Here is a 22,325-nt window from a genome sequence, read left to right on the forward strand (position 1 = left end):
AGCAAGTTAGTAAAATCACTGTAAAAATCTATTTGGCAGAATCTGAAACATGGACTGTTCTTCTAGAGATCAGTCAAGTCAGAGGCAGGGCCAGTCAGGAGAGTCCAGAGTTTAGGGTCAAGTTACTGAACTGAAATTGGGGTGGCGAGGAGGGATTATGGCCTCTTTAGTCTTTGTATCCCCAGCACCTAGAAGCTCGCTCAAATGTTTATTGAATGCTTCAGATAGGAATGTATGAAAGACCTTAAATTCAAATGCAGATCAGGAAGTTCCCTTGTGGTGCAGTGGGTTAAGGATCCAGCATTGCTGCAGCTGTGGCGCAGGTTGCTGCTGTGGCGCGGGTTTGAGCCCTGGCCTGGGAAGTTACACATGCTGTGGATGCAGCCAAAAAAAAAAAAAAAAAAAAAGCAGATCCAAGGCAACAATGGGAAAATAAGTTACTCTAGAAAGGAGCATGGCGTATCCTGACACTGGATGGCTGGAATGAGTCCCAACTTAAACTGGCTGGAGTCAACATCCAAGGACCAAGACTAAAAATAAAGACAAATAAAATAAAATAAACCAGGGGGAGATGAGGTAGCAAACAGTTTCTGCCTGCCAGCCGGAAACTATTCCTGGGCTTGTTTCAGCCAAATGTGTCCGGTGATCAGACTTTGGTTAGAACGCTTGTACTGCTTGTCTTCTTGGTGTAGCCGCGTATGAATTAGGGGAAACGGACAGAAAGGGGGAGGTGAGCTCTTAAGCTTCCTTCTCTACCAGCCACAGCTGCATGTTCATGAGTTGAGGACCCAACACTTCCTCTTCTCGTGGACCAATTAGCACGTTCACTTGGGTCCGACATCGCCCATTATGCCTATTTCATGCATTTCTTGTGGCTGTCAAGACTCAAGCAGGTTCCTCACGAGTAGCTGTCGGGCTATTAAAAAGAGGAGCATGGATCTATCTGCATGAGGATTACTGCTCCTCAGTTCTTTTAGGACCTGGAGAAAGGTTCATGGGCGTATGCCCATTGTCTCCAGTCACCTTGCGGTGGACAGAATTATGCCTCCCCCACGAAGATGTCCACATCCCAGTCCTCAGAGCCCAGGAAGGACGGAATTAACGTTGCTGATGCCCTTAAAATAGGGGGAGTGTCCTGGATTACCCAAGTGGGCCCAATGTGTGATCATAAGGGCCCTTTTAGGCAGAGGAGAGAGGCAGCAGGAGTGTGAGAGGGAGGTGATGTGACAAAGACCGGACTGGCCACTGCTGGCTTTGAAGATGGAAGGAGGCCAGAAAATGCAAGAAAATGGTTTCTCCCCTACAGCCGCCAGACAGGACTGGAGCTCTGCCAGCACCTTAATTGCAGTCTAGTAAGACCCATTTTGGACTCTGGACCTCCAGAACTGTAAAATAACACACCTGTGTTGTTTTAAGCCATTGAATTTGTTACAGCAGTAGGAAACTAATACACACCCCTTCAACCTCTTTCATCTGTGGTTAATCCATGGGTACCAGAGATGGGGGGAAATGGAAAAAGAATCAGCGACTCCGTTGTGTCAGTGTCAGTTGGTGTGGTCGGGCTGGGAAATGGCACATCAACATCTTTCCAGTAGAACATGATTACCAGGCAAGAAAGTCTGTTTATCGCCTCAAGCTCTATAATGAGTCGTGTCCTGCCCCGTGCATGGCAGAAGATGACAGGTTCTTTTTTGAACTTGGAAATTTTAGAGTGACAAGTTCATTTGCAAGAAGTTGAAAAGGTCACTGTGGAAAGGGTCAAGTATCCCAGCTCTTTCAGGTATGGATTCAATAATTCTTTTTTTTTTTTTGTCTTTTTGTCTTTTTTGTTGTTGTTGTTGCTGCTATTTCTTGGGCCGCTCCTGCGGTACATGGAGATTCCCAGGCTAGGGGTCCAATCGGAGCTGTAGCCACCGGCCTACGCCAGAGCCACAGCAACACGGGATCCGAGCCGCGTCTGCAACCTACACCACAGCTCACGGCAACGCCGGATCGTTAACCCACTGAGCGAGGGCAGGGACCGAACCCGCAACCTCATGGTTCCCAGTCGGATTCGTTAACCACTGCGCCACGACGGGAACTCCCTGGATTCAATCATTCTTTTAAAATGGAAGGTTACATATCAAATATTTTATGTGTAATCTCTCCCTCAGAACTCAGCCTTGGTGAATAGAGTACAGTAATTTTGCAGATTGATTCCTTTCCCTGCCCCCTAAGAAAGACAGTGAAGGCATGGAAAATAAATACTGCTTTTAGGAGACAAGTCAACCCTACTCTGAACGCTTCTCAAGTTTCCTACATTTGGCGTCTGCAGCTGATATTCAACCAATATGGTGTTTTTTCTACAGTATAAATTGTGGCAGTGCAGGGCCTAACATAAAGATCATTTGGGACCTGTGGATATTTACGCTGTTAGTGAGATAAATTTCAGATTTTACTGGTTCTATATTGCTTTTCACTTGATGGTTTCTTAAAGAATCTGATCACTGGGTATACATTGGTGCTTATGAACTGTCACTCTTGGTCTGAAAAGCATCTCTGTAGGAGTCTTTTTATTCTAATAGCTTCTGCTGAATACCTGGAGAAGTTGCTTAAACCTAATTTCCAGTCACCAGTGAGGACTCCAGTCCAAGAGAAGTGTGTGTAAATATTTTTGATAGTGTACCTTTTAATCCTAGGAATTTATTAACAAAGGCTCGTTCTCTTTGGGGCAACTACCGGAGCTCTTAAACATGAGTTTTATTACGCCTTAGAACTGATTTCCCCTTGCGAACATCTCTGCGGTATCGTGGAAGTCAAAAAGAAACCTCTAACTGTTACTCCGAATACAGCCTGTCAAGAATGTGTTTGATCTGTGTGGCAAAGCCAGAGTAATACGGTCTACCAGTGATATGTATTCTGTTTTTATTTTTTTTAATTTAATTTAATTTTATTTTATTTTCCCATGGTACAGCAAGGGGATCAAGTTATCCTTACATGTATACCTTACAATTACATCCCCCCCTCTCCTTTGTTCTGTTGCAACATGAGTATCTAGACAAAGGGTATTCTGTTTTTAAATGAATTCCCTAGCTGCCTGCAGGCCTGGCTCTATTCCTTCCAGGGTCGAGGCTAACGTTAGAACTCTTGTTTCGAAGAGCTTAAACCTCGGCAGGTGGAGTTACCAGAGGCTCCTGAATTCGGCTAGCGGAGGGCGTGAGGGCAATGCTCGGAGCATCAACATCCGCCTTCATTGCTGACATCTGGGTCCTGACTTGGCGCCTCCACCCTCCTCGTTCTGCTTCCAGCTGATCCGAGGAGCTTCTCCCCTGAGAGGGAAAAGTGGTGGACGTGGCCACGCCCCAATCTTTAGGTACAGGTGAAAAGTAGGCCGCCAGGCCGCAGCAGACGAGAACGGTGGGTGGGCCCTGCGAGCCTGAGGTCTGAGAGCAGCCACCTCTCCAGCTTCCCGCTCTGTTGGGGAAGCACTTTCTCATGGTGGCTCCGTGGCAGCAGGAGAGCTGGAGGCGCGTTATCGACAATGCAGGCTGCCTCACAAGTTCAGAGACCTTGACAGGCAAAGGAGACCTCTGAAACCCCCCCCCCCCGCCCCACCCCGGTTTTGCAAAAGCAGAGGCCAGAGAGGTGAAGTGGTTTGGTCAAGGTCAGAAGGCAAGTTGGCCGTTGGAAAATTCAACTGGGGTCCAGACTGGGCTCCCCCCGTGCCCCCCGCTCCAGGTGAGTGCTCCTGACTAGTCAGGCGTGAGGCACCCCCACGCTTGGGCCCTGCCGCGGCCCCTCCTTCAGGAGGGCTGGGGCCGCACCTGGGTGGAGGCGGGACAGACAGCGGTGTCTGCACCTACACTTTTCCACACGAAGCTCGGGCTCATAAGGAGGAACACACAGCAGCACGCTTTTAAGAAACAAGACAGGTAAAATGCAATTCTGCATCCCTTTATTTATAAAGAAGTTGGTAATGCCATGTTCCGTTGGAGAGCAGGAGTGGGTTTGGAGGAGGAGGGGGAGGGGCAGGGGCGGAGGGGGGAGGGGCTGACTCCGAAGGTCGAGTAATTCAGCACCAGAGCAAATGCTTGGGCGTAAGGTCGTGCTTTAACCCAGACCAGGCACCACCGTCGTCTTAGTGTACAGCAAGTCTTAAGTACGCATGCTTTTCGTATGGCTTTGTCCCGGGACAGATCGCAGTGACACAACAAAAAAAGTCTAGAGAAAAGTAGAAGTTGCAAATGCCTCATGAGCTCATTCTTTTTTTAAAAAAAGAAAGAAAAAAAGATCTGATGGTCAGGACTAGTGCTGAAAGGAGGCCTGAGGAATAGGAACATGTGCTCTCCCTCCCACTCATCGGATTGAGCTGAGTCCCTGTCGCCATCTCGCACACCTGGGGTACACCTGGGCGCTAGAGAAGAAATCCACACTCGTCCCGTCCCTCCCTCCAAGGATGGAGTCTCCTAACTGCAGCCTAAGGCATGGTGCAAGCTGGCCATCCCCCGGCCGTGTCTCTTCCCCGCAGCACAGGTCAGAAGGCAGACTTAGGTCTCGAGATCCCTCTTGGGGTTGGTTTCCTTTGCCTTTGTGAAGTCCTGGCCCACGGGAGCTGGCTTGCCAGAAACAGGCCATTCAAGGTGACCGTGACATCACAATTGCCCCGTGTTTTGAGCTGGTGAATGTTTGATGTCGGAGTCCCCAGAAGGAAGCTGTGGCAGCTAATGGAGGAGGGCTGAAAGGGGAATGCTGGGTGGGGAGAACCCCCATCCTGCATGGGTACCCCTGGGTGTCTGTGAAAGGAAGCCCGCCTTCTTCACCTGTTAGGGAGTGCGTGACATGCCCAAGAGAGCGGAAAGGAGCTACTCACCCAGCCCCTGCCCATCTGCATGTAACCTGCCTCCTTCCACAGCCTAAGTGGCTGTTCCCTAGGCCTCAGCCTCAAGCTTCCTTCTCCTTCTAGAGCAGAAGAGCCTTTCCTTGCCTTTTGTCCCTTCTGCTTACCTCTCTGAGCGTGTACCACACCTGCTACATCTCTCATTCCAGCCTTAACCCACTCTTGACCATTACTGTTGACTGGTCAGCCCTAGGAGCAACCCCATCTCCTCCTGGGCCGGGGAGGAGGGGCAGGGAGAAACTGACAGCTAGGAAATATCAAAAGTTGGGTTGCAGAATCCCCCCCCATTCCTTCTCAGTAATCTTGTAGCCTTAGGGTGGGAAGATATCGTTAGACATGGGGGCGGGGGCAGAGGGTGAGATTTAGAACACACATGGGGGTTGCTATGGCCCATCCCTGCAGTATCTCAGGCATTGGTCATTTTCCATAATTGGCGGCCAGGATGGCACCAAATCTGAGTCATGTAAGCACCACCTGTCAGTGTGGCGTGTAAGATGGGCAAACTTACAGTCTGCCTGATAACATCAATCCCAAGCTCTCTGCTCCAGAACAGGATTCAGATGACAGTGGATTTGTCTGCTCTGGGCCATGGAGTAAGCACATGAGAGGTATTCTTGAGAGTTTCCCCAATAAAGCGAGGCCCTGAAATGGTTTGAGGGCGTAGGTTCTCTTTAACCTTCTTTCCTCTCTCCAGGCATCTCTTTTTCCTTTTCCCTTCCCCTGTTCTCATTGCCTTGCCTTGTCCACCTGGCCTTCTCCTCCTCAACAACATCAATAGAGACACTGGGCACACGAGCCCAGTGTGCCCTGAGTACACGACAGGAGAGACCAAATGGGCGCAGTGGAAGCATGGACCTTTGTCTCTCTCTGCCGGGCAATGTTCTGGGCCCCAGTTGCAATGAGAAGTTTTCTTCTCACGTGCCACGTTCCCACCAGCTCTCCGTCCCCCATGAGTGCTCGACAGAGTTCTGGAGAAAGTGCCAGGAACAAGTGGGTTCCAGGCCAGCTTAGACTCATGGTTTTGCTTCCGAAAAACCACCACTTATCTCCAGGTGGGCAGGGAGGTAGTACAACGCCAGCACGAGGGGGAAAGACATGCCACCTTGCTTCATCGGTTGCCCCACTTGTCACTCAGAAGGCTGGCTCCCAGAGCCTCTGAAAGGGGCAGTTTCTGTCACAAGAGATGCTGGGCTGTGCCCACAAGGGGCTGTTTTGGGCCTCTGGTTTTACTAGGACAGCCAGGCAATGCCTCTTCTGTCCAAGGGTGGTTCTACACTTTGCCTCCACCTGCTCTTTTCCTACCTGTGCTTCGGGGATGGGAACTTAAGACAACTCGGTGGGGATGCTGAGGTTGTCACCGTGCTCTGTGACAATCTTCAGAGTCCTTCCTCCACTCAAGAAGGTGATGGGAGGCCATGAGAACAACATGCAAAAATCATTTCTTGGCTGGGACGAGACATGTCTAAAGGAATGCAGGGTGAGCTTTTGACAAAGTGCCCAAGTCACAAGGAAACCAGGTAGTTCTTAAGACCAAGGATTTCAGCGGGGTATTAGGGTGAGAGCAGGAGAGGGGGAGAGTGGAAAATGCCACCACCATATATTTATATTGCATATGGTCTCCACTCTGGATGGCATGTTGGGAGCATAGATCAGATTCGTGCAAGTAGCACCCCCTATTGTATACTATGTGGTTTGGTATACCAAACTGTTACTTGAGGCCTATGAAACTGGAAACTGGTCAGAAATGGGAAAAGCCATTCCATAATAGCGTCCTTTAAGAAGCTTCAAGAAACACCTACCATCTGCTAAACATGGAGCCAAAGCAAAGTGGCTCCTTTTTTATATATATATATATATATATATATATATATATATGATGTTTTGTTGCATTTCCGAAAGATTAAGGTAATTTCTGGAAAACAATGAAGTCAAACCACTGATGAAAGAGGACAAGCAGGAGCATGTTAGGCCTTAGGTGGCGTTCTCCTTGACAAAACTGTCCTTCAGATAAGAAGTTACAGTTCATACTAGGTGACCTTTTCTGTATCTGGCCTAAAACAAGGCTTTGTCTAAACGCCCCATTTCTGGAACCAGAAAGAACCAAGGCGATGCAACATCGGACCTCAGTGACTCAACGGAAAAGGTTGGCATTTGTCGTTAAGTCGACTATTTCAGAAGCACTGTGCCACCTCTACTGGAAACAACTTTATTCTGGTGGAGCTTGGGTGCTTGGAGGCAACGTGCAGGGCCCTTAGGAGCCAGAAGCAGCAGATTGAGGGGGACGGCTGCTTCCGCAGGTCGTATACTGGGTGGGGGCGGGGATAAGGACCAAAGCAGAAGACACCTCCCTCAGTGCAAGTCTCCCAGGGTGCTCTGCATCTTGCCTTAGCAAGGTTAAAGTAGAGTGACTCTAGATGATGCTAAGAAGGTTTGAATAGGTTGTCCGGCTGGAAACCTCCATGCAGAGCCCGAGTCTCGGGCTAAGTGGAGACGGAGGGAGAGCTGGTCCCGAGGCCTTCCCTTGGCAGAACTCAGGGTCTCCCTGCTGAGCTGCAGCTCCTGCACCTGTTACCCTTCCAACACCACCCAGGCGTCCCCAGTGCTCCCGCCCTCCTCCCCAGCCTGTGTGGTGTGGCTCTCGCCGTCTGCCAACAGCCTTTACTTCTCATCCTCATCCCCCTCGCTCATGCTGCTGATGGAGGCCGAGGCTGCTTTGGGCGACGAGGGGGGTGAGGTTTTGTTGGGGAGCCATGAGAAGGTGGGCGACGGGGAGCGGGAAGGGGAACGGCTCCTGGTGGGGCTGCTCACGGGGCTCTGCTTCGGAGACAAGGCCTGCAGCATCCGGCTGCTCCTCTCCTGGAACATCTGCTTCTAGAGAAATGGGAGAGAAGGCATCCGGTAAATGGGTCATCTGAGATGGCAATGTAACCAACAAACACAAAGGCAGGAGGGGCAGCCACGACTCAGACTTGTGCATCCCCGAACTCGGCCCTGCACTGCAGCCCCGTGTGCCCCAGACTACCTCTGGGGAGGAGCTGCGTGAGATCCTGGTGCAGGAAGATGCTGACCCATCAGATGATCATCAGTCCTTCTTACCCCCTTTGCCCCCATCTCCAAAATTCAAGTGCTCTGTCTGGTTTGCCAGGCAAATGTAATATCTTAAGGTGCTGGCAGGGCAGCAGGAAATAAAACAAAAATCCCTGTCCGTGGAGTTCCCATCATGGCTCAGCAATAACAAACCCAACTAGTATCCGTGAGGATGCCAGTTCAGTTCCTGGCCTTGCTCAGTGGGTTAAGGATCCGGCGTTGCCGTGAGCTGTGGTGTAGGTCGCAGGCACAGCTCGGATCTGGCATTGCTGTGGCTCTGGCGGAGGCTGGCAGCTGCAGCTCTGATTCGACCCCTCGCCTGGGGATTTCCATATGCCTCGGGTGTGGCCCTAAAAAGAAAAAAAGAAAAAAAAATCTCTGTCCTCATGCGTTTGAGGGAGGAACACATAATCACATGTGAAGTATGTCTGATGGAGATACGGTCTGTTGGGGGGCGGGCAGGGCTGCCATTGTAAACAGGGGGCTCCAGGAAGGCCTCACTAATTAGATGCTTCTTGGTCAGAGACCTGAAACTGAGCAGGGAGGGGACCACGTGAATGGAATCGGGGAACCCCAAGAACAGAACCCCGAGAATGGAGCATGCAGTGCACATTCCAGGACGAGCAAGGAGGCGGTGGGGGCTGGAGGGGAGCCACCTGGGTGAGGAGCGTCATGGGGCAGGTGGGCAGGAGGAGGTCACCAGAGGGCTATGGCATTTAGGGTCTTGGTGGCCCTGTGAGAACTTGGCCCTTTGAGGAGTAGAGAAAGCTCTGGAGAGTTCCTTTACCTCTGAACTCTGAGCAAAAGAATAAACCCTGACTTTTGTTTTTAAAGGGACCCTTCTGCCTGCAGTGCTGGGAACAGAGTACAGTGAAGCCAGGGCAGCAGCAGGGAGAACTGTTAAGAGCCCCCTGTGCTCAGAACCCAAGAATGCGACGGCGCCCTGGACCCAGGTGATGGCTGTGAGGACGCTGAGAAATGGTTAGACTTCTGGTATATTTTTTCCATTAGTTTGATTAAGATATAATTTATTTAAAGTTAAGCTTTTTAAAGAACAGTTCTGTGAGTTTGATAAATGCCTCCAGTTGGGTGACAACCACTCCAATTGCAGGACAGTTCCGACAGCCGCCCAGTTCTCTCAGGATACTTGGTCCTCACCCCACCCCCCATCCCTCCTGCCTCTGTTCTCTGTCCCCAGAGTTTTGCCTTTTCCAGAATGTCATCTAAATAGAATCATTCGGTCTATGGTCTGGCTCTGTTTGGAAGGTAGAGCTGACAGATGGGATGTGGGGTATGGAAGAGGAATCAAGTGACTCCAGTTTCTGGCCTGTGAAATGAGAAAGCTGGCGATGCCATTTGCTGGGGTGTGTGGGGGGGGTGGGTGGGCACTGCGGGGGTGGAGGAGGTTTGGGTGGTTAGATGGGTTTTCCAGTTTGGGGCCTCAGGTGACTGTTGCCCAGTACTTTCAGAACCAAGCTCTCCTGTGACCCTGTCCTGCAGCCTTCTGGGGAATCCAGTCCTAGCCCAAGCCCCTGTCCGCCAGGCCTCCTGGTGCTGCCAACCTATCTGCCCTTCTGCCCTTGGCCTGCAGCTCAGCCCTCACACACTCTGTTCCCCATGTTTGAGCACCCTCCCCATGCTCCCGGGGCTCTGGGCTCTAGTTTCTCACTACTTTTCCTTGGAATGCCTCAGCATCCAGCAGCATGGGCCAATCTTCCGATCCTCAACTGGCCATGAGAGCCAATTCTCCTATTAACCATTTTAGACTTTGCTTGTCGTTTGAGTTGCTCATTTTCTAAACCACCACTGAGCCCCCTGGGGACCAGGTGCTGCACAAGAAGGGGAAAAAGAGGGTAAAGTTAGTGGTCATGTCCAAGCTGGGGCTTCAGTGACAGGCGGTAGAGATGGGCAGTGAGCCCGTGGGGCTGGATGAGGGCAAGCTTTCTAAGCAGAGCGTGCTAAGTAGAGTGGACTAAGTACAGTTACTTGGCCTGACTGGACCCCAAGTGCCTACAGGGTGAAAGTAGTTGAGGCCGGAGCACCAGAAGGAGGCTGGACTTCTCCCAAAGAGCCCCTGCAAGATTTTAATCAAAAGAGGGATATGGTAAGATTGGTGTTTCAGAAATAAAGTGTGAGCATAAAAGTAAAGTAAGAAACCATAAAGGAAAAGATTGATGCTTGGCTGTATAAAAATCTAAAATTTCTTGGAGTTTCCGTTGTGACTCAATGGGCTAAGAACCTGACATAGTGTCCATGCGGATGTGGGTTCAATCCCTGGCCTCATTCAGTGGGTTAAGGATCTGGCATTGCTGCAAGCTGCAGTGTGGGTCATGGATGCGGCTCGGATCCAGTGTTGCTGTGGCCGTGGTGTAGGCCGGCAGCTGCAGCTCTGATTGAACCCCTAGCCCAGGAACTTTCTTATGCTGCAGGTGTGGCCATAAAAAGAAAAAAAAATTTCTCTACCTAAAAAACAAAACAAAACAAAAACAAACAAACAAACAAACAAAAAACTGCTATGAAATAAGGTACAAGGCAAATGAAAAAAAAGGGAAATTTCTGCAACATTTAAATACAAATTATGTATATAAGACTAAGTATACAAACCAAAAAGAACGTAATGAGTATTTGGCACATACAGGTAATTCAAAAAAGGCTTATCGGGAGTTCCTGTCGTGGCGCAGTGGTTAACGAATCTGACTAGGAACCATGAGGTTGCGGGTTTGGTCCCAGGCCTTGCTCAGTGGGTTAGGGATCCGGTGTTGCGGTGAGCTGTGGTGTAGGTTGCAGACGCAGCTCTGATCCTGAGTTGCTGTGGCTCTGGTGTAGGCTGGTGGCTACAGCTCCAATTGGACCCCTAGCCTGGGAACCTCCATATACCGTGGGAGCGGCCCAAGAAATGGCAAAGACAAAGACAAAAAAAAAAAAAAAGACTTATCAATGAACTATAAAAAAATATGCTTTTTTTTTTTTTTTGTCTTTTGTCTTTTTTGTTGTTGCTATTTCTTGGGCCGCTCCCGCGGCATATGGAGGTTCCCAGGCTAGGGGTCCAATAGGAGCTGTAGCCACCGGCCTACGCCAGAGCCACAGCAACGCGGGATCCGAGCCGCATCTGCAACCTACACCACAGCTCACGGCAACGCCGGATCGTTCACCCACTGAGCAAGGGCAGGGACCGAACCTGCAACCTCATGGTTCCTAGTCGGATTCGTTAACCACTGCGCCACGACGGGAACTCCTAAAAAAATATGCTTTAGGTGTCATGTTCAAAAATTCACTGCCAAGACCTATGTCAAGGTCTTTTCTCCTATGTTTTCTACTAGGAGTCTTATGGCTTGTGCTCTTAAATTGAAATCTTTAATCCATTTAAAGTTAATTTTTTGTGGGTCATGTAAAATAGAGATCTACTGTCATTTACGTGTGAATATACAATTTTCCAGGAGCATTTATTGAAGATATTGTCTTTTCTCCATTGCGTGTTCTTGGCTCCCTTCTCTAGGTTTACTTCTGGGCTCTCAATTCTGACCTGTTGGTCTGTGTCTTTTATTCCACTACCACAGTGTCTGGGGTTTTGTTGGCCATGCCTGGGGCATGTAGAAGTTCCTGGGCCAGGGATCAAACCCAAGCCACAGCAGCAGTGACAATGCCAAATCCTTAACTACTAGGCCACCAGGGAACTCCTCTACCATACTGTTTTGATTACCAAAACTTTATGGTTTAGCTTGAAAGCAAGAAGTATGAAGCCTCCCACTTTGTTCTTTCTCACAGTTGCTTTGGCTGTCTGAGGTCTTTTGTGGTTTCATATAAATATTTGGACTCTATACTTCTGTTTTTTTAAAAAGCTATTGGAATCCTGATCGGAACTGCATTGAATCTATAGACGGCTTTGGGTAGTATGGACATTTTAACAATATTCTTTCATTTCGTGAATATGAGATATCTATGTGTCTTTTCTGATTTATTTCATCAATGTCTTGTGGTTTTCAGTATAGAGATCTTTTACCTCCTTGGTTAAACTTACTAAGTATTCTCTTGTTTTTTATGCTATTGTAAATGGGATATTTTAAGTTTCCTTTTCAGATAACTTATTATCAGTATACAGAAATGCTACTGATTTTTCTGTTAATTTTGTATCCTGCAACTTTACTGAATTGATTAAATCTACCGATTTATTGGAGTCTCTAGAATTTTCTATAGATAAAATCGTGTCATCTTCAAATAGAGACTATTTTACTTCTTCCTTTTCAATTCTAATGCTTTTATTTCCTTGCCTTGCCTGATTGCTTTTGCTAGGACTTTTAGTACTATGTGGAACAGGAATGGTGAGAGTGGGGAACCTTGTCTTGTACTTGATCTTAGAGGACAGGCTTTTAATCTTTCACCACTGAGTATGTTAGCTGTGGGCTTGTCATATATGAGCTTTATTATGTTGTAGGAGCATTCCTTCTATCTGTAGTTTGTTAAGAGGTTTTATCACAAATAGTTGTTAAATTTTGTCAAATGCTTTTCCACATCTATTGGGATGATCGTATGATTTTTTTCTTTTATCCTATTAATATGATATGTCACATTGATGAATTTGTGTCTGAACTGTTCTTGCATTCCAGAGATAAATCTTACTTAATCATGGTGAGTGATCTTTTTAATGTGCTGCTGAATTCAATTTGCTAGTACTTACTGAGAAAATTTGCAGCTGTATCTATCAGTGATATTGGCTTGTGGTTTACTTTTCTGATAGTATCCTTTTATGGCTTTGGTATCAGGGTAATGCTGGCCTTGTAAAACAAGTTTGGGAGCTTTCCCTCCTCAATTTTTTGGAAGAGTTTGAGAAGGACTGGCATTAATACTTCTTTAAATGTTTACTAAAATTCATCAGTGAAGCAATGTGGTCCTGGGCTTTTCTTCATTGGAACATTTTTTGATTAATGATTCAATCTCCTTAATAGTAATTGGTCTGTTCAGATTTTCTGTTTCTTCCTGATTCTTAACAGGCTGTAAGTTTCTAAGAATATTTCCATTTATTCTCTGCTGTCCAGGTTGTTCATAGTAGCCTCTTAGGATCGTTTGTATTTCTGAGCTATCAGTTATAATGTTTTCCTTTTTCATTTGATGGGGTTTTTTCCCCCCAATATTTTGAATAGACCATTTCACTCTCTCTTGATGTGAACCATTTCTGTTGAGAAATCTACCAAAAGTCTTATGAGGGTTCCAACATACATAAATTTTTTTTTTCTCCTGCTGCTTCCAAACTCATTCTTTGACTTCTATTACAATGTGTCTCAGTGTAGTCTTACTCAGGTTTAATCGATTTGGGGTCCTTCATGCCTTACAGATCTGAACGGTCCTTTCTCTCCCCAGTGATGGGAAGTTTTCAGCCATTATTGATTTAAATACACTTTCTTTCTCTTTTCCTTTTGAAATTCCCATAATGTACATATTGTTTCTTTTGATTGTGTCCCATAAATCCCATAGGCTTTTTTCACTCTTATTTCTTCTTTTTGATCCTAACTGGATAATTTCAAATGTCTTAACTTCCAGGTCACTGATTCTTTCTTTTGCACAGTTGATCTGCTTTTGAAGCTCTCTGTTGAGTTCTTCAGTTCAGTCATTGTGTTTTTCAGCTCTAGGGTTTCTGTTTGGGTGGATTTTTTTTTTTTGATGGTTTCTATTTCTCTTAATTTCTCACTTTGTTCGTGCATGGTTTTCCTGATTTTGTTTAGGTGCCTGTGTGTTTTTGTAGTTCACTAAACTTACGAGAATTATTCTGAGTTCTTGGCCTGAAAGTTCATAGATATTTATTTAGGGTCAATTATTGCAGCTTTATTAGTTTCCTTCATTGTCAGCCAGATTTTTCATGATCTTAGATTCCTTACATTGGTATAAGCACATAGGAATAAGCAGTCTTCTCTTCTAGGCTTTATATGTATGCTTTGGCAGAGATAGTTCATAACTAGTCAGCTCACTTTGGGTTTTTGGTTGTGTTTGCTGATAATAGCCTTGGGCAGGCATGGTTTGCTATCAGGGCTTATTTTGGAGTGAAGCCACTACCCAAACTCTGAGGTTGTAGGGTGCTGGCTGAGAACAGGTGGATAGGACTGCTGGTTTGGTTCCCAACTCAAGTGAGGCTGTAGGTTGAGCTCCACAGTTTCCTGGGCTTTCTGGCTTACTAGATGGTCAGGACTGGGTACTATACTCAGCAGTAGGTGGGGCTATAAATTAACTTCTCTTTCCTGATAGGGTGGCAGAATAGGCTCAAGGGCCCACACAGCTTATTTTTTGGGAACCTGAGTCAAGCAAGATTGGGTAATGAATTCCCTGGTCAGACAGGGCCACCAAGTGTGCTCTCTGTTCAAGTGCCACTGTAAGCAGGACTGTTGGATGAGCTATACAGCTTCCCCTATGCTCTAGTTGGATTCTGGAGTCCAAGCTATATTCAGCAATGGTTGGGTCTGTGAATTAGGATCCCTTCCCATGCACAGTGGGAGAACTAATTCCAAGGCCAGGAAGGATCTTTATGGTCTTGATTCAAGCTGACCTGTACTCTAAGTTTCCTGGCTAAACAGAGGCACTGGCTTTGCTCTATGGTCTGTCAGCTCTGCTGGACTCTCTGCTCAGATGTTGCTGGGCTGTACAGCTTTCCAGGTGTTCTGGCCAGGCTTTCTGGATGGGTGGGGCCAGAAGCTTCACTCAGCAGTAGATGAAGCTATCAAACAGCTCCTCTACCTGGGCAGAACTAGAGAGCACTCCCTCCCTGGTGCTGGCTTTGCAGATGATTAGCTCTGCCTGTACTCTCTGCTTGAGCATTGCTGGGCTATGAAGCTTCCAGATGTCCTTGCCAGCCTTTTTGGTCAGATGGGGCTGAGAGCTTCACTTAGCAATGAGTAGGGGTTATAATTCAGCTCCCCTGCCTGAGTGGGGACAGACCAGGCTCCAGGGCCAAAAATCTTTGAGGACTCAAATCAGACAGACTTGGACCCCACTGAATTCCCAGGTTAGACCGTGCCAATGACTTGGTTCTGCAGGTGAGCAAAGTGGCTGGTTGGGACTACTTCTTGGGCTCTGCAAGTAAGAACTGGGTCTGCCAAGATCAGAGTACTAGTTGTTGTGAGCCTCTTTCTCCTTGTCAAGATGAGGTTCCCTTTTGATTCCTCTGCAATCTCCATGAGGTGAGACCAGAGTGGGAGGTCCCAAGAAAGAACCCACAGTGCTGGGGAAGCTGGATGTCTGCCTGGGCACGTGACTCACTAGAGGCACCCGAGGCTCAGGGGAGATTTCTGAGCATGTAGAAATCCCTTGCCCTTCTAATGCTGTCTTGATCTCTGTGGTGCAGGGGGTGCTTCAGCCTCACCCACATGTCCTAGGATTCTCCCAGTAGTGTCTTCTCTGTGAATAGTCGTTAGTTCTTGTGAGGGAGAAGGGAGGAATGACCTATGTTGCTATCTTGGTGACATCACTCTCCCAAGATTTTTTTAAAAATTTGTAACAGTTAGTGTTGGTGAAGGCTCAGGAGAGAGACCACACTCCTGTTATTGCTGGTGGAAAGGTAAAATAGTAGTGCCTTTCAGAGGGGTAACTGGGCAAGAGGTACCAAACCTTTTTTCCCAAGGAGGTACTCAAAGACGTAAATCTGTGTATGTGGCGATTCAGTGCAGTGTCAATAGACAACACTGCAAACTCCCTAAAAAGGTTAGGGAAATCTTGTATAACTGTGATGAAAGTCAAGCCCTTAAAGAATATTCAGTAATGTGAGAAAATGTTCATGAGCTATTGCAAAGTAAAAATGATTTCAGAATGGTATGTTCTGAATGAACCCAATTTTGTAGAAGGAAATATAGAAATGTAGATAGAAAAACGATGGGGGTAATAACCCCAAAATTTTAGCAGTGACCACTCTGGATGATGAGACTATAGATGATTTTTATTGTATTTTATTATTTACTTTCTAATAGTTCTATTATGAACATATTATTTTTATAAGCATGAAAAGATATGGTAGGAAGAAAGAAAGATAAGTGAGGCGAGGAGAATAGGTCAAAGGGCATTGCAGTAATGTCACAAGTAAGAAAATACTAAACCTTCAGGTACATCATTAGCTCCCCCGGCACTCATTCTCCCTTTTTAAGTTCTAGTCCATTACTTTTTAGGATCGCAGATCTCCTCTCGCAGATACAATAGAGATGATGTGCTGATCACTGAGATCCTTTCCAGATTTAAAATCCCACAATTCTACAAACATACCAATTATTCACCTTCCATTAAAGGCAGTGATAATTCTGCCAAAACACATCCAACCCCCTCAAAATCAAACAGGAAAAATGCTGTAGTACAACAGCATTAACTTCGATTAAGCCCATTTATGAGACAAAATCAAATGCCAAAAGGATAGGGTGGCCTGTTATTAAGAGCAACATGAAAAAAAAAAATCCTTGAACTTCTAACAGGCACTTTAAAATATGTTTTTATTACTGTAATCTTTAAGTATATTTTTAGTGGCAGCCATTAGCCCTCCTGCTGTTAATGGATTGTCAGCATTTCCATTAGAAGCCCACATTCTAAGGAATCTGCAACTTGTCTGCTGTAGTTGGACTCAAGCTCATAACTGAATATTCTGCCTAAGGGGATGAAATTATTTGAATGCTTAATGATAAACAGTGGTGTCACACTTCATAAAGTGCAACATCCATGCAAAACAACTCTGGGTCTGGATTTGCAAGCTCTCTGATCTGTTTCTTGTGCATTTTGAATGGTGGTTCCCCTGCAAAGGAGCTGAATTGAATCAGGTCAGGAGACAGTTTGTAATGAGCTTCCTGGGAAGAAAAGCACTTTAGAAATATAACAAATAATGAAGACCATGGCATGGCATGGCATGGCATTTTCAAAGGGAAAAGGTATTTAAATTCACTCTTTTAGTGTATTAAGAGGTTTCCATTTATGAAGTTTTCTCCCAAGAAAATAATCCCGTTTATAGTCCTGTCCATATGAAAGTAATTTTTTATTTCCCCTCCTACCATGTTTTCCTTTTTAAAAAGTTCTTAACAGCTAGTGAGGCAGTAAAGGTCGTGACAAATGCCTTTAAAGGTTTCAGTGTTTCAGATATATTCTGGGAAATCTGCCAGAAAAAGAAACAAAAAAATATCCTAGTTATATCTGGTTTGGACCTCTGGTGATCAAGATGGAACTCATGGAGAGGGTTTCAGTTTTGTGCAAATGAATCAGCAACAGTGCCTGACACGTGCATGGATGCCAGGCACTGGTAAAAGGGGCTCTCGAGTATGAAACAATTTAATCATCCCAACAACCCTAGGAAGTGGCTGAGAGGTAAATGAACTTGCCCAAGGCTACCCAGCCAGGAAATGAGCCCCTGCTCATGCCAGCTCTCCATGATTAGCCACTTTCCTTTAAGAAGTTTGTGATGTTTACTCATATTTTATCTTCAGCATTTGTTGGAAGACAAATTTTTGAAACTGTCCAAAAAAATTCAAGTGAGAAATCTAATTCGGATCCACAAAGTGAATTTTATATTTCTTTTCTCAACTCAAAAGTCTTAAAAATTGGAGTTCTCTTGTGGCACAGTGGGTTAAGGATCCAGCGTCACTGCAGCAGCTCAGGTTGCTGCTGTGGCATAGGTTTGATCCCTGGCCCAGGACCTTTCACATGCCTTGGGTGAAGCCAAAAAAAAAAAAAAAAAAAGTCTTAAAAATTAGCAATGCCATTAGAACGGCTATTATAAGAAACAAAGAGAAAACAAGTACTAGGCAGTAAGTGGAGAAATGAGAACATTTGTGCATTGTGGAGGGGATATAAAATGGTGCAGCCACAATGGAAAACAGTTACTCAAAAATTTTAAAAGAATTATCAAATGACTTAGCAATTCTACTTCTGGATATCTACACCAGAGACTTGGAAGTAGGGACTTAAACAGGTATTTGTATAACAATGTTCATAGCAGCATTATTCACAATAGCCAAAATGTGGAAACAATCTAAATGCCCGTTAATAGATGAATGGATAAACAAAATGAGGTATGTATGAATAATTGTATATGTATGTATATAAGTATATGCACCAGTGTTTGCATATACACATGACGGGAATTTTTTTTTGGCTAGCATAGGGTAAAGTATTTCCATGATGAGTGTTGAAAAGAAACATTTAGTGTATTACAAAATATTATGGAGGGGTTTTTTGGGCATGGAGCATCTTAAAGCTGATCAATGATTGATTGCTTCAACAAACATTTACTGACAGCACACTATGTATGGTTCGAGCATTAATCTAAACCCTGAGGATACAGCAGTAAAGAGTAGAGAAAAAAGTCTATGTTCATAGTTTTGTTTGTTTGGTTGGTTGGTTTTGTGTGTGTGTGTGTGTGTGGTTTTTTTTTTTTTTTTGTCTTTTCTAGGGCCACACCCACAGCATATGGAGGTTCCCAGGCTAGGGGTCTAATCGGAGCTGTAGCCCGCCGGCCTACACCAGAGCCACAGCAACGCAGGATCCGAGTCACATCTGTGACCTACACCTCAGCTCACGGCAACGCCAGATCCTTAACCCACTGAGCAAGGCCAGGGATCGAACCCGAAACCTCATGGTTCCTAGTCAGATTCGTTAACCACTGAGCCACGACGGGAACTCCATGTTTATATTTTTTGAGGTAGAAATGACATATTAGTTTTAGGTGTACAACATAATGATTTGAGATACACAGATATAGTGAAATGATCACAATAAGTCTAGTTAATATCTGTTACCTTACATGGTTGCAAATTTTTTTTCCGTGACGATAATTTTTTTTTCTTTTTACGGCTATGCCGGCGGTGTATGGGCTAGGGGTCAAATCAGAGCTGCAGCTGCAGGCCTGTGCCACAGCAACACTGGATCCAAGTCACATCTGTGACCTACACTGCAAGTTGCAGCAATGCCGGTTCCTTGACCCACTGAGCCCAGCCGGGGATCAAACCAGCATCATCATGGACATTATGTCAGGTTCTTGACCCACTGAGCCACAGTGGAAACTCCTGTAATGAGAATTTTCAAGATCTACTCTTAATTATACTCTGGCATATGTGAAAGTTACTATGAGCATGCTGCACATTTTTTGTTAGCATCCTGCACATTAAATCCCCAGGGATTATGACTGGAAGTATATACCTTTGTAGCTTTGATCCCCTTGACCCATTTTGCACACTCCCTACCCTCTACCTTTGGCAACCACCAATCTGCTCTCTATATCTGTGAGCTCATTTTGCTGGATCATAAGTTGTTTTGGGGGTTCTGTTTTGTTTTGAGTTGTATGAGTTCTTAAATATATATTCTAGATATTAACCCATGATCATATATATAACTTGCAAATATTTTCTTCCATTTAGTGGTTTGCTTTTTCACTTCATTGCTTTCTTTTGCTATATAGAAGCTTTGTACACTGATGTAGTCCCACTTGTTTATTTTTACTTTTAATGCCTTTGCTTTCGGTGTCAAATCCAAAAAAATCACTGCCAAGACCAATGCCAAGGAGCTTACCACCCAATGTTTTCTTCTGGGAGTTTTATGGCTTCAGGTATTGTGCTAAACTCTTTAATCCATTTTGAGTTAGCTTTTTGTGTACGGTGTAAGAGTGGTCCAGTTCATTCTCTTTGCATGTTGCTATCCAGTTTTCCTAACATCATTATTGAAGAGATTGTTTTTTTCTCCACTGTATATTCTTGGATCCTTTGTCATAAATTCACCGTATATGCATGTGTTTATTTCTGGACTCCATATTCTGTTCCATTGATCTATATGTTGTTTTTATGCCAGTACCATACTGTTTTGATTACCATCATTTTGCAATATAGTGTGAGATTAGGGTGCATGATATCTCCTGCTTTGACCTTTTTTCTCCCAAGATTGCTTTGGCTACTCGGGGTTTTTAGTAGTTCCATAAAAAGTTTAGGATTTTTTGTTGTATTGTTGTGAAAAATGCCCTTGGAATTTTGATAGAGTGCACTGAATCTATAGATTGTCTTGGGTAGTATGGGCATTTTCACAATATTCTTCCAATCCATGAGTACAGAATATATTTCCACTTATTTGTATCTTCAATTTCTTTCATCCACATCTTACAGTTTTCACTGTATGGGTCTTTCAGCTGCTGGGTAAAATTTATTCCTATACATTTTATTCTTTTTGATGCACTTCTAAAGGGGATTGTTGTCCATTTACATCTGATCATTTTTATTAGTGTATAGAAATGCAACAGTTTGTATATTGATTTTTGTATCTTACAACTTTGCTGAATTTATTAGTTCTAACAATTTTTTTGTAGAGTCTTCAGGGTTTCTTATATATGTCTTCTGCAAATAGTGACAATTTGTCCTTTCCAATTTAGACGTCTTTTTCTTTTTCTTGCCTAATGGCTATGGATAGGACTTTCAACACTACATTAAATAAAAGTGAGAAGAGGAACATCCTTATCTTGTTCCTGATCTTAGAGGAAAAGCGTTCAGATTTCACCATTGAGTATAAGGTCAGCTCTGTGCTTTTCATATTTGGCTTTATTATGTTGAGCTACATTCCCCTCTCTACCCACTTTGTTGAGAGTTTTTATCATAAATGGATGTTGAATTTTTTTCAAATGCTTTTTCTATGACGCATATAGTTTTTAATCCTTCGTTTTGTTAAAAGTGGTGTGTGAGACACATTGGCTTATGGATGTTGAAACACCCTTGGAGCCCTGGACTAAACCCCACTTGATCACAGTATAAGATCCCTTTAATGTATTGTTGAATTTCATTTGCCAATATTTTGTTGAGCACTTCTGCATCAATGTTCATCAGGGATAGTGCCTATAATTTTCTTTTCTTATGGCATCCTTGTCTTGTTTTGATACTAGGGTAATGCAGGCCTTGTAAAATGAGTCTGGAAGTATTCCCTCCTCTTCCTTTTTTTTCTGGAAGACTGAGAATGATTAGTATTCTTTAGATGTTGGAGAGAATTCACCAGTAAAGCCATCTGGTTCTGGAATTTTTGTTGGGAGGTTTTGGATTTACTGACTCAATCTCCTTACTAGCAAATTGTTCTGTTCGGATTTTCTATTTCTTCATGATTCAGTCTAAGTAGGTTGTATGTTTCTAGGAATTTATCCATTTCTTCTAGGTTTTCAAATTTGTTGTTACATAACTGTTTATAGTAGTCTCTTGTATTTCTGTGGTATCAATTGCAACGTCTCCTTTTTGACTTGTAATTTGGTTGATTTGAGTCCTCTTTCATGATGAGTCTAGCTTAAGGGTCATCAATTTTGTTTGTTTTCAGAGAACCAGCTGTTAGTTTCATTGATCTTATCTACTGTCTTTTAAGCCTCTATTTTATTTATTTCAGTTCTGATCTTTATTTCCTTCCTTTGGACTTCCTCTGTCACCCTTTCTAATACCTTAAAATGTAAAGTTAGTTGTTTGAGGTTTTATTGTTGTTTCTTGATGAAGGCATTTATTAATATGAACTTACCTCTGAGAACTGATTTTTCTTTATCCCAAAAGTTTGGGTGTGTTGTATTTCCATTTTTGTTTGCCTCAAGGTATTTTCTGACTTTTGATATCTCTTTGACTCAATGGTTGTTCAGTAGAATGCTGTTTAATTTCCACGTATTTGTGAACTTTCTAGTTTTCTCCTTGTAACTGATTTCTGGTTTCATACCATCATGGTAAGAAAAGTGCTTGATAGGATTTCACTCTTAAATTTAAGACTTGTTTTGTGACATGTCTATCTTAGAGAATGTTCCATGTACACTTGAGAAGAATGTATATTCTACTGCTTTTATCATTATTATTTTAATTTTTAGGGCCACGCCTGCAGCATATGGAAATTCCCAAGCTAGAGGTCGAATTGGAGCCACAGCTTCCAGTCTATGCCACAGCCATAGCAATGCCAGATCTGAGCTGCATCCTGTGACCTATGCCACGGCTTGTGGCACAATGCCAGATCCTTAACCCACTGAGCAATGCCAGGGATCAAACCACATCTTCATGGACACTATGTCAGATTTTTAACCTACTGAGCCACAACAGGAACTCCTATTCTATTGCTTTTAGATGGAATGTTCTGTATATATCAACTACATCTGATAGGTCATTTAAGGCTGAATTTCTATATTGACTTTCTATCTGGATGATCTATACATTGGTGAAAATAATGTACTGAAGTCCCCTACTATTATTGTATTATTGTCTTTCTTTTTTGAGTTCTGTTAATATATATCTAGGTGTTCCTATGTTGGGTGCATCAATATTGGTAAGTGTTATATCCTCTTGTTCATTTGACCTCTGGATCATTATACCATGCCGTTGTCTCTTACTGCAGCTTTTGTTTTAAAGTCTATTTTGTCTGATAAAAA

General features: G+C 44.4%; 1 protein-coding gene across 2 annotated transcripts in view; it reads right to left on the reverse strand.

Moving 5' to 3' along the window:
- Window positions 1-3,943: 3,943 nt before the first annotated feature.
- Window positions 3,944-22,325, reverse strand: part of PCYT1B (phosphate cytidylyltransferase 1B, choline) — a 108,150-nt gene continuing 89,768 nt past the window's right edge. For both annotated transcript variants that reach the window (XM_047765403.1, XM_047765404.1), the window contains exon 8: window positions 3,944-7,747. In XM_047765403.1, the coding sequence (XP_047621359.1) occupies window positions 7,535-7,747 (213 nt within the window). In that variant the 3' untranslated portion in view covers window positions 3,944-7,534. The remainder of the gene's footprint in view (window positions 7,748-22,325) is intronic.

This window comes from Phacochoerus africanus, chromosome X (genome assembly GCF_016906955.1).
Source record: "Phacochoerus africanus isolate WHEZ1 chromosome X, ROS_Pafr_v1, whole genome shotgun sequence".
NCBI lineage: Eukaryota > Metazoa > Chordata > Mammalia > Artiodactyla > Suidae > Phacochoerus > Phacochoerus africanus.